The sequence below is a fragment of the Cajanus cajan genome, chromosome 8 (assembly GCF_000230855.2).
Source record: "Cajanus cajan strain Asha chromosome 8, NIPB_CcT2T_4, whole genome shotgun sequence".
NCBI lineage: Eukaryota > Viridiplantae > Streptophyta > Magnoliopsida > Fabales > Fabaceae > Cajanus > Cajanus cajan.
In genome coordinates this window covers 15,991,639-16,004,147 of record NC_138524.1, presented here as the reverse complement: position 1 = coordinate 16,004,147, position 12,509 = coordinate 15,991,639, and the positions used below count along the sequence as shown (strand labels likewise).

The 12,509-nt window shown below is 31.8% G+C and overlaps 1 protein-coding gene across 4 annotated transcripts; it reads right to left on the bottom strand.

Annotated features, from left to right (window-relative positions):
- Positions 1-5,274: 5,274 nt before the first annotated feature.
- LOC109817066 (uncharacterized) lies at positions 5,275-12,299 on the bottom strand. Of its 4 annotated transcripts, XM_029275159.2 has the most exons (6): positions 12,124-12,295; positions 11,409-11,483; positions 9,909-11,214; positions 8,880-9,149; positions 8,249-8,404; positions 5,275-5,681 (listed from the first exon to the last, which is right to left on the bottom strand). In XM_029275159.2, the coding sequence occupies exons 3-6, from the start codon at positions 11,136-11,138 to the stop codon at positions 5,562-5,564; spliced, it is 1,776 nt and encodes a 591-aa protein (XP_029130992.1). In that variant the 5' UTR covers positions 11,139-11,214; positions 11,409-11,483; positions 12,124-12,295; the 3' UTR covers positions 5,275-5,561. The 4 variants fall into 4 exon arrangements, with proteins under 4 accessions (XP_029130992.1, XP_020237849.1, XP_082918348.1 ...); XM_020382260.3 differs by lacking the exon at positions 11,409-11,483; XM_083062222.1 differs by lacking the exons at positions 5,275-5,681; positions 11,409-11,483 and adding an exon at positions 5,756-7,814 and having other exon boundaries at positions 12,124-12,298.
- Between the last annotated feature and the right edge of the window lie 210 nt (positions 12,300-12,509).

Genomic DNA, 12,509 nt, shown 5'->3' with positions numbered 1-12,509 from the left:
TTTGAAATAACAGACCTTGGCCTAATGTCTTTCTTTTTGGGTATGGAGGTAAAGCAAGATCATGGTGGAGTCTTCATATGCCAAAAAAAAATACGCAAGGGAAATACTCAAAAAACTTCGCATGGAGGATTGCAAAAACACTACTACTCCAATGAACCAAAAGGAAAAATTCAGCAAAGATGACGGGGCTGATAAGATAGAGGAGCATCAGTTTAGAAGCCTAATTTGTTGTCTTATGTATCTTACTGCAACCAGGCCCGACATCATGTTTGCAGTAAGTATGCTTTCAAGATTTATGCATTGTGCTAGTGAAGTTCATCTTCAAGCTGCCAAACGGATTGTGAGATATATTAAGGGGACAGTAGACTATGGTGTCAAGTGCACTCATTCTCAGAATTTTTAGCTTCATGGTTATTCTAATAGTGATTGGGGTGGTTCAATTGATGACATTAAAAGTACAACAGGTTACTGTTTCAGTTTTGGTTCAGGTATGTTTTCTTGGAGTTCAAAAAAAAAAAAGACATAGTGGCTCAAAGCACAACTGAGGCAGAATATGTGGCAGCCACTACAGCTGTGAATCAAGCTATTTGGCTAAGGCGTATGCTTGCTGATTTACATATGGAACAAAAGGAGCCTACACAAATTCTTGTTGATAATCAAGCAGCTATTTTCATTTCAAATAATCTCGTTTTTCACGGCAGGACTAAGCATTTCAAGATCAAGTTGTCTTTCTTAAGGGAAGCACAAAGAGAAGGTGAAGTCAAACTAATTTACTATAGAACTGAAGATCAAGGTACAGATGTCTTAACAAAAGCTCTTCCAAAAGCCAGATTTGAAGCTTTAAGAAATAAACTAGGTGTTTGCAACTATCGAGGCAAGGAGGAGATTTGTTGAAAGTGTGCCTGCAATAGTTGCATACGTGGATGTTTTAGCAAATTGAAGTTTTAAATTTTCTGTTGCTTAGAATCTATTTTTTAGGAGTTCTGATTCTGTTTTCATCAGTTCAGAAACTATTTTTTTCATGCCTAAAAATAAGGGATATTTTGTTTTTTATTTTTGACTCTAGCTCTATTTAAAGAGCAAATGAATAACAACTATGATATCCTTCGTGAAATATATATGCTCTTCTCTTTTTTTAAATCTGATTTCAACAATTTGTTTTCTTCAAATTACTGCCCTCATTCTCATGTACAAATGATGTCTTAGTTACATCATTCTGATCTAGTTTAATAATTGTGTATTGAGGTATGTCTTATGTGTAGTACATATCTTCTCATTTGTGCTTGAACTACGACATCAAAGATGTGTACTATTCTCTTTAATCATATGAGCTTCATTTAGATCCTTCCAAATGTTCCATGAAGTGTATGACTCTATTCTGATCTTCTTTGGAAAACTAGCTTTTATTTGTTCTGATGTATTGATTGGGTTGCTGAAAAATTTAATGGATTTGTTAGATATCATACTTTTTTTAACTTTTTTTTAATTTTTTTTGTTTTTATCGTTACTATAATTTTCATTCTTAGGAGGTGTATTGGTTTAGAATTTCGTAGCATTTTAAAAGATTTTTTTTTAGTAAAAAAATTCATTGGTATTCAATCAGGATTTTATGCTACTTAAAAACAATCTAGTGGTATTCAATCTGGATTTTCAAGATTTTTTAAAGAGTCTATTAAAATTCATTAGTAATTAACATCTTGTGACAATTACATTGATAATTAATATCTTGTGACAATAATTAAAAAATTAAATCAAATAATAAACTAATAGAACTCAAGAAAAATACAAGAAAGATTAACAATTACTTATACATATTCTGAAATAGTAATACAAATGAGTAAGTTTTCGTGTAGATCTTAGAAAATGGAAACGAAGAGTTTAAGAAATAAAATATATAAAAAGGTACAAACATAGACAAAAGAAAACAAACATTATAATTTATTTAGAAAAAGACTAAATAAATCATTTAACTTTTTATATATTTATTTCACATTTATTTATTATTTTAAAGATTTATTATATATGAAATAAGCCTTTAAAAAAAAAACTCAAAAACTTAAAATGTTATTTTTTATATATATTATTTTTATTTTATAACATTATTTTGTTTAAACTTTCTGAATATTAATTTTTATTTGCCTGATTTTGACGAATTCTTCTATTTCATGATTACAATGATAGTATTTAACTAATAATTTAACCATTTTTTAATATCTTTACAATTTATTTTAAGTTCATGATTACAATGATATATAATACTTTTTCCTTTTCTTTCCAATAAATTCTTTTTCTTCAAAATCATCCTTATAAAAATATTAATTTGATGATATCATGATAATGTCAAGTGATGAGTATCAATCATAATATCACTTTATTATAAAATATTAATTTGACAATATCATCATCTACTACATTAGCATAACGTTTTGGGATGGGTCACATGTCAACATAATATCACATCAACATAATGTCATGTGACATATAATACTTTTTTCTTTTTTTTTCCTATAAAACTTTTTTCTTCAAAATCATCCTTATAAGTTTTAAATGTTTCACTTTTAGCTTGTGTTGAGAAACTTTATTATAAAAATATTAATTTGATAGCATCATCATATACTACGTTAACATAATGTTATGTGATAGATGACACGTTAACATAATATCACCATATCAATAGTACATTAGTAATAATATCATATTATCATTATAATAGAGAAACTTAAAAAAAAGAACTATTGGCACTAAAACTAAAAAAAAAAAAAAAGGAAAGGAATTTATAGAGACATTTTTTTATACGAACTAAAAAGAATAAAGTGATATATTTTTTTGATACAAAGAAATATTCAACCCTTAGATATAATATATAAATAAATATTTAAAATTAACATAAAAAATAAATAAAAATATTTTTTTAACAATCACACTTTCTTTTCACCTTTTCCCCCATTTTTCTTCATTCAAGACTTTATACCACTCACACATTGCATAGACACTACAAAATCTCTCACTCATAGCATACACCGTTTATTATTATTATTATTTTTTTTAGCACCATCACACCTAAACTTCTTAGCTTATTTTTATGGATCCCATTATGTCATGTAAGGTTTAAGAATTCTTACAAAATTTACTCTAATACTAAATTTTTTATTTGAGTTCTTAACTTAATTTTATAGCCTTACAATTGATTCTACATCTTTAAATTTATATTTTTATTTTAACTTAAAAATTATGGTTTTTTAATTGTAATTTTAAAATAATAAAAAAAAATTTTAAAAACATAAAAACTACTATAAATGTACTTTATTTATTGTGTTAAATTGAAAATGATGTCTTTCAACTAAATTAAGTACTTTTTAATTATTATTATTTTTCTTTCGGATCACTTGTTTCATATTCTCCTTCTTTTAAAGTTATTTCTCTTTCCTCTCTCGTTAATCTCTCTGCCAGCTAGCTATCTATTTTATTACTCTCTGAGAAATATACATTTTTTTTTTCACTTCATCAGCTAAGAGACAATTGCTTATTTAAGAGACATACCTTACATGTGATAAGCCACTTGACAAGCTCTAATGGTTACTTTAAACAAAGATTGTTGCTTAATATTTCCGAACTAAAGTAACTTCTCACGTTGAAGATGTCACACCATTTATTTTCTCTCTTTCTTCACGTCGTATACATAAATGTTATTCCTTTTGCACCTACATCACCCTCAATCCTCATGTACCATTGTTATTGTCATTACATAATGGAGCTTCTCGTCATTACGTTAAGAATATTTTATTTGGTTGATTTGTAAACATGATGAATAGGTTTAAGGTTATGCACTTTATTTGCTTTTGTTGATTTGTCTAAATCCTGAATTTTCTATTCTTTCAAAGTAAAATGGGGCTTATTGTGAAATAATAGAAAAAAGATACCTTTAATTTGATTTTCATGCTTTATTTGATGACTTAAAGTAAATGGATGAAAATGATAACTTTGATTAAAATGTGTGACCTTATACCGTTGAATGAGAAAAAGAAACCAGAGAGAGGATGAGAAAATGTGTGATTATTAAAAATTATTATTTTTATTTTATATTAATTTTAAATTAAATTTATATATTATATTTAATACTTGATTTTTTTTAAAGATAAAACCTAGGTACAATTTTTTAGACGTAATTTATATTGTTCTCTAATCAGAGTTGTTTTCCAACACTAATTACACCTAAGAAATTATATCCAAATTTTATGAATTTTTTTAATGCTTACGAATATGTCATTTTCTCTTCGTTTAATCAATGTGTTTTTTTTTGTCTATATAAATTATATTTTTTTCATTCACCTGTGACTTAGTATTATCCTAATGTGATACATGATGAAATCATGATATCATCTTTTGTTGATATAATGTTATGATGAGATCATGTCAACAAATTAATGTTTTTATAACATAATTTGATAATGAAACTAAAAGATGTTTGAAACATGCAAGAATGATTAAATAAAAAGGACTCAATAAAGGACAAAATCAAAATTTAAAAAAGCTAAATTACAAAGACAAAATATATTTAAGACTTAAAATAACATAGAAGCCTCCTTTTAAAAGCCAAGCCAAGTGTACCATACATATGTTACACTCTACAGTCTACAACAATTATAATATTTAATTTTTTCAGAAATAATTATAATAATATTTTGACTTTAAATGATAATGTGCAAAGTATACCGTCCAATTCAAAAAAAAAAAAAAAACTGTCCAGTAAAACATGTTCTAATTAATTTTTATTTGTTATAAAAATTGTTTTATCATATTAAAGTGTGATAATATTATTTTAAATAATATTACCGTAGATTGATTAATGCTATGAACCCGATTTATAAATACGATAAGAACAAGAAACATCATGTTTCACAGAAATTATCAGAAGAATGAAAGGAACTGGTGTAGTGTGAGCATGTCTCAATTTGTGGATTTAAATAGCAGATTCTTATGTTCTTTGTAGCTTTTCGCAATAGCTCCAAAGCTCAGTGGATACGCTTTCTTTCCAAAACAAAAAGGAACATTAATTATTCACTTCACTTCATGTATGGTTTGGTTTTGTAAAAGACCGAACTAATCCAATTCATAACTGGTTTCAAAACCATTAATTCAAAACTTGTCTTTTAAATTCAAGATTTGTTTTGAAAATGGTTCAAAACCAGTTCAAAAATAGTTTTAAAAATGATTTTCTTTTAAGCAAACATAAAAGAAAAAAAGGATTCAAAACCAGTTTAAATTAAAAATTAGTTTTAAAACCAAAAACCCATTTCTAAACACTATTTCATTTAAGCGATTTTTTTACACATCTGTTCTGCTTGTTATAATCTACATCATGAATTAATATCAGAATCAGAAATTATTTCAAAACCTTCACAATGCCAGGATCCCACTTCCCAGCATGTTACTAGAAACTCAATAAGAATAGCAGGAAAAAAAGGCATTGAAAATTTGGAAGATCTTCAACTGTTGCTAAGCAATTTACCAACAACAATTCTGCACTATCATTCTCAAAATTTTGGGAAAATGGTCACCTTTCATGGGGCCACCAATCCTTCCATGGCATATGATAGAGACTCTGCCCAGTCAGCTTTAAATAGCAGCGTCTGCAAAGCGTGCAACACATCATATTCTGGATCAAGTCTTCGCTGCCAACCCTAAAGAGGAGACAGGAACAAAATGCAAAGAAAATTTACTTCATGTTTTAGGAAAACAAATAAATTTTTTAGTTTAGAGCTCTAAACTGTCAAGATAATAAATAAATCTGCGGAAAATAAGAACTGCTTCATGTCAAGTCCTCTGCATCGTTTAAGATTTAACCATTGTCTTTGGTCATCTAATCTAGTGCATTGTACACACATTTCCATTAGTGGTACTTGGATAAGACAAATATGATTATTGTACGTTTGATTTACAAAAAGATAATAAGACATAACAAATCAGATGAGGAATGATAGGACAAACTATTTTTTTGTTAGTCAATAAATCATGAGACAACATTTTGTTCCAAGACTCGAAACATTCATCACCATCATCACTGCCTTTGCACCATGCCTTTGCACCGCCACCAGGCATCAGTAGCAAATAGACCTATATACTAAGTTGTTAAATTTGAGTTTACATAAACTTGTGGGGAGCTCGAAGACTAGTAACAAAGCACATGATCGCAATACAAATTCTTCTGCTTTTGCACAAGAACACCTGTTGCATTGTAATTTGCAGCGTTATCTATAACTACTTGGGCTACATTCTCTCTCCTATAAATGTCACATCATCCAAACTCTTTAAAACTTTTTCAGTTGTTTTAGAGATGTCACAAGTATCTATTGAATAGAGAAATACCGTGCCTTTAGGGCTGTTGACCAAAAAAATGCAAATTGAACGTCTTTTCTTATTTGTCCATTCATTAGTCATGTTTGGATAGCTGATCCTCTTCCACTCCTCTCTAAATTCTTCAAGCATTGCATTAGTTAAAGTCATTACTTGTTTTAAAAGCTTTTACCCAATCTCATGATAAGAAGGAAGTTTATAACCAAGTCCATATTTCCCAATCATCTTGCACATCTTTGCAAACCCCACAGGAGATTTGGAACCAATTCCCTATTTCCCAATTACATTGCATATATTTGCAAACTCCACATGTTTCATACAGTTGAAGGGAATAATGCTAGAGTTAAAAGATCGAGCAACTTGTTAATCAACTTCCACCTATATGTTTATCATAGGGTTTATTGTTGCTTGAAACCCACCACCCTTTCCTTTTGTAACAACCCTAAAAACAACCTTTATCTTTGGAAGCTATCCCTTTCCATCTCCCCTCTCTCCTTAACATCAACCATACTTTTTTTCCTTCTTTGATGCCTCCTCTGCCTTTGCAACAACTTTCATTATTAAAGCTTTAACTTCTTCAGGTACTGTTGCACAAGGTTATGAATCTTCTCTAGTTTCAATAAGATGATGCTTGAATCTAAAAATTCATCAGCTAATAATTTTTGTGCAATAGTTGAATTATTAACTTTGCTAGCATGCCCCTTAAGATTTGACCTTTCCACCCAATATCAAACTTAATTTTGGGTGCATTCTTCCTAGTTGGAGCAACCATGTTGCTTGAGGACCTTGACCCACCAATATTCAGACACTGTAATTATGATCAAACAAAATGGGATCTCAATTTTTCAACTAATATACAAGTTCAGACCAAAAAGAGAAAATAAAACAAAAGGAGTAAATGGGAATGCACGATTCAGGCTTCATCCACTGGGTACCTTATTTAGAAATCACAATTATTACAATGTCCACACTTCAATTCAACAGCCACTATGCCCAGTGCATAGCCTACTAGCTAAGCAAGTGAGATGGACAGCAGACACACAACAGCCAAGCAAGAGAAGATAACAGCTACTCAAACTCGCAGGAGACTGGGTCTGCAACTGAAAGCTCACAAATCAAGGGACGTCACCATAGAGGTTGGTCAGAGAAGGAGAAGACTTGTGAAGTAATCTTGTCGGAGAAGTGACTTTGTCACAAGAGGTTGATCAGAGAAGCTCAAGTGAGTGAGAACCAAAGGACTGTCATTGGAGAAGGAGAAAATCGAAGAATGGCTGTGACTCATTAAACTTGGCTGAAAAGGCAATAGAAAAAAGAAGAAGGAAGAAACCCTTATGAACAGTGCCAGTCTGTAGATATTGGATTTAGGCAACCGAACCAAACTTGTGGAATTGGCAGCAAACTCATGATTTTGAACGTGTGTGCACAATCCTACATGAGTTCATCCAAGTTCAACCACAATCCTACACGAGTTCAGTCAAGTTCAACCACGAGTGAGTTTGTGGCTGAGTTAGTTCATTGTGTCACCCTAAACACAGACTGGTGCAAGCTCACAAGTTAACAATCGAGTTTAACAACCATGCCTATAACAGCTCCAATGAAAGAAACGAATCAAATGGAAGTAATTTGGACACAAAATAATGGTTTATACATCAGGTGGGGTGGTGATGAGTAGTTGTGCCTTTTCTAAATCTAGATTTTTAAACAATCAGTTATCTAAAACATGAAAAAAGTATATCCTGATCAGTTATGTTACAATCAACAATACAAAGATGAAATTTCAATTATATACCAACAGCAATGCACAAATGCCACATTACTCATGTTGTCAACATTCACTTTATTTATAAAGGTGTCAAGAATACTTTTTAAAAAAGATGACTCAGGCAGAACTTACCTCCAGAACCAATGTGGTCACTATCACAGCGCAAACATTGCCATCTATATTGACTTTAGAGCGTCTAACATGCTCAAGTAATTGTTGCATACGATCAGCTGTGTGGATAGATTCACCTTCTGGGGACCTCCAAAATTTAAATGATTTATCCACCTCCTGTTAAATGCTAAAAGATTTTATTCAGAAAAGAAAAGTACAGGCTGCTGTTGAAATAAGTATGTAACAAACAATTCTAAATCATTTGTCAATTGTACAGAAGTTATGGAGATGCAGGAGAATAGACTATAGATAATTTTTTTTTAAAAAAAATCATAATCTTTATCATATTGTCTTGAAGATGATACATAATACAACACATGTAGAAATGTTATATTTGTGGACTCAGGATAAGAAGTATACAATTAACATGCATTTTTCTGAAGTGGTATGCAATTCCCACACACAAAATGTCCAAAACTTCAAAGTATCTATCAACTACAGACCTTGAACCCACAATCATTGGTCACAGGTCAAATGAATAGTTGTCTTTCAGATATAGGATGACAAGTGAAGAATAAAATTTGTCACAGTATTTTTTACAAGGATGTTAGTATAACGTGTTTGTTGAAAAACATGAAACAGTATTTCTTACCTCAATGAAAGATTTTGGGTCTGGGCAATTTTGCCGTTTTGATAATCTAAGGGTGCACTCTGCGGCAGTGCGGCCATCTTGAAGTGCAACGGCCCTAAAGAACTCCACTAAAGATTTTTGTTCCCTCTTAGAAAGTTCAGCAGTCATGCCTACATCAAGGAAAATGACATGAGGTCTTGACTTCAAGAGTGGTATAGGTGATGGCTTGCTTTTTCCTGCTCGGACAAGAATATTTCCAGGATGCATGTCTGCATGGATAAAATTATCCACCTGAAAGAAGAGATATATCTAAGTGAAGGCAATTGATAATTCCACTCAAATGTCTACTTCTATCCATAAGATAACAAATTAGCAATACAAATTGTAACTATAAGGAAGGGAAATCATTCTGGATCTCTAGGATGCTATGCTCAAATGCATTTAAGGAAAAAAAATATTTTATCAAAACATATGATCAAATGAAGATCAAGAATCTTCTCTAGAAAAATCTTCAATGAATCCATCATTTGTTCTTTTACAACTTCATTCTACTCATAAATTTCCCCCAAGGTAAACCACATTACAATGAGGAATATCAGAATGTTATCCAGGTTTGTTTTTGGTTTTCTGCTTTCTTTCTTCTCAATCTTCCACTTTCTTCTTTACTTTTCATATTTCGAAGAAAAACATATCCATATTTAATATATATATATATATATATATATCACATTATGAAGTCTGATGACAACAATACAGGTTGTAATTTGTGACCAGCACTATTGAGGTTACTGACAGATGAAGCAGATTCTGAAGTAATAAGTCTCCTCCCACATTTTAAATAGCAAACTCTTTTTTAAATTTTATATCTCATGCACACACACACACACACTATCTAAATCAACTAGATTAAATGTTAGGTACAATAACATATTATGATTCTATAATTTCATGAACACTAACACTATCAACAAACAACAGAATCCAATGTACAAAATTGACCACCAAGTCATTAAGGAAAGTATAAAACAAGGAGAATTCAGAATATATTACCAAAAGCATCTTTAAAAGTGCATGTGTTCCAATATGAGCTAGGTCACTTTTGAAATGCTCATGTCCTTCAAGCTGGTCAACATAGTGCAAAACACTTTCACCTTGTTCATAGGTTTCTACCAAAACAGAAGGGTGCACGAGGGGATACAGAGGAATTGGGAATGAAACATCTTTCCATCTCCGGAAATTATAGATAAAGCGACTAAGATGTGCCGCTTCCCTTGAAAGATCAACTTGAGACAGCATAAAGACAGCAAATTGCTGTATGCTTTCATCTAGTCTCAGCCACTTCAAATTAGGTAAGAAAGACGAAATCTTGGCAACAAGATTGATAAGGATAAAATCCCTTTTAATTGCTTCAGAAACCCCTGGATGCCGGACCTTCACTGCTACAACAACAGGCTTGATTTGCTGACCAGGGTATTTGTATTTTAGTGTAGCTCGATGAACTTGAGCAATGCTACCTGAAGCTACTGGTTCTTCCTCAAAATTTTCAAATATTTCAGATAATTTGCGGCCAAAAGCATTTTCAATACATTTTCTGCTATAGCTAAATTTATGTGCTGGTGCTTTGGTTTGAAATTTTGCAAGTTCACCACAGAGATCCCTGGGAAAGAGGTCAGGTCTGGTTGCAGCCCATTGACCCCATTTTATAAATGCAGGGCCAGCTTTTTCAAGCGAAACACGGACAACATGAATCCATGTTTTCCTAAATTGAGTGCCAAAAAAATCAACCAAAGGTGCCGTAGCTATGCAAGGAGAGAACAAAATCACCAAATAGACAGCCCTAAGAAACAAGAACAAAATCTCAAAGGCTGCCACAAGAGCTGCGGTTAAATACACACGTCCATCTTGTGCATGCACATAAAGTGAATCCCTCGTTGGGAAGGATTCTGCTTCTGCCCATTTCCCTTGTGTCCAAGCAATCTCCCCTACTATGAAGGCAATCACACCATGAACAACAAAATTTGATTTGACCATAGCCAAACTTACTGCACGGGCAATTTGACCTACTGGCAGTAGAGCTGGCCCTTTATGGAAACACATCCTGTTCCAAATAACTTGGCCATGCTGGTATTTTGCATTATTTACAGGGAGGGTATACAAGTTCCTAGCCCTGTTATCCATCAAAAAGTTAACCTTTGATTTAAATAACATGAACAGAGTCTGTCCTTTGAGTACATGTCTACAGTTAGAGAAAAAATTGTATCTTGAGTACGGGGACCCCATTGGATAAAATACTTCCAAGCCAGATGTCTTGTGAACAGAACGAGTAAACCTTCTAACATTTCCACAAGCGAGTAACCTGCACAATACATTGCATAAATATTCTTCACATGCTCAAACTCAAACAAAGCCAATATATATGATACATAAAGCATATCAAGGTGTGAGAAGCGAATCTCAACCCTATAATTCAAATCAATGATTAAAATCAAAATAATTTTAACCATCCATATATAATTATATGATTAAGATTAACTCCACTCATGTTCTCACCAGATATGCCCTGCAAGCTCTGCATAAAGACAAATCCAACTGTATAAAGCAAGTCACAAGCAAAACTCCGGAAACCTTCAGGTTTTAAAATTCCAAAAGGAAAGGGTGAATATTAAATTTCAAAGTAAATTAGCTTTCACCAATATGAGAAATTCCTATTGCAGAATTTATTTGTTGCTCTAGAACCATGGTATAAGTACGAAGTATCCAGTGTCAGAAACAGTTATTAATCTCTGTTAAGCCCGTCAGCAAAACATAATCTATTCTATACCCTCAAGAACCTTTTTATTTAGGTCCATGCAAACAAGTGTTTAAGAGAGGCATGTATTATTATTATTTCTTTTGGGGTATACAATGCTGAAGCTAAAACCTATGACTATATGCATACTACTGCAATCCCTACCACTGAAAGAAAGATAATCCAATTCAAAGTTAAAATTTTCCACTAGTAGGACTGAAGAATCATAAAAAAAAAAAAAAAAAAAAAAAAAAAAAAAAAAAAAAAACCACTAACACAGCAGCATCAAGCAACAAGAACATGCTTACATGCCTATTAGCATTAGTATTTGCTACACATTTATGAATGGTAAAAATAAAATGAAGCGGTGGCATTACAGAGAATATTATGAGTTTTAATTTACATAGATAAATGAAATGAAAGCATATACAAGGTTGACAGCATCTAATTGAAAGGAAAAAGAGAAAGACGATGAACCATGACATGGTGACTTGGGTTTCGTGAGTGTGAGGTTCAACGGTGCACGCAACATCCTCGTCCTCCTCGCACGGTGAGGCTTAGGAGGCGTGTGGTGGCGTTGACATGTGCTTGTGTCGGAGACACCGAAATTTTTGTTCAAGTTGGGGGGTCTTCCATTTGGACACTATCCCTTTCATTTAATTTGGGCCATGGGCCTGTCCTTCAGACCACAAATTTTCAAAGTTATTTTAAAGTTGACAAATAGTTGAATTTGAAATTACTTTAGTTAATTTGTTATTTTTATATGTACTATAGGTATTTTTTAGTCGACCAGTTATTATTTAATTTAATTTTAAATTATTAATATTGGATTAGGGTTTAATTTAATCTAAAAAAATAAGATA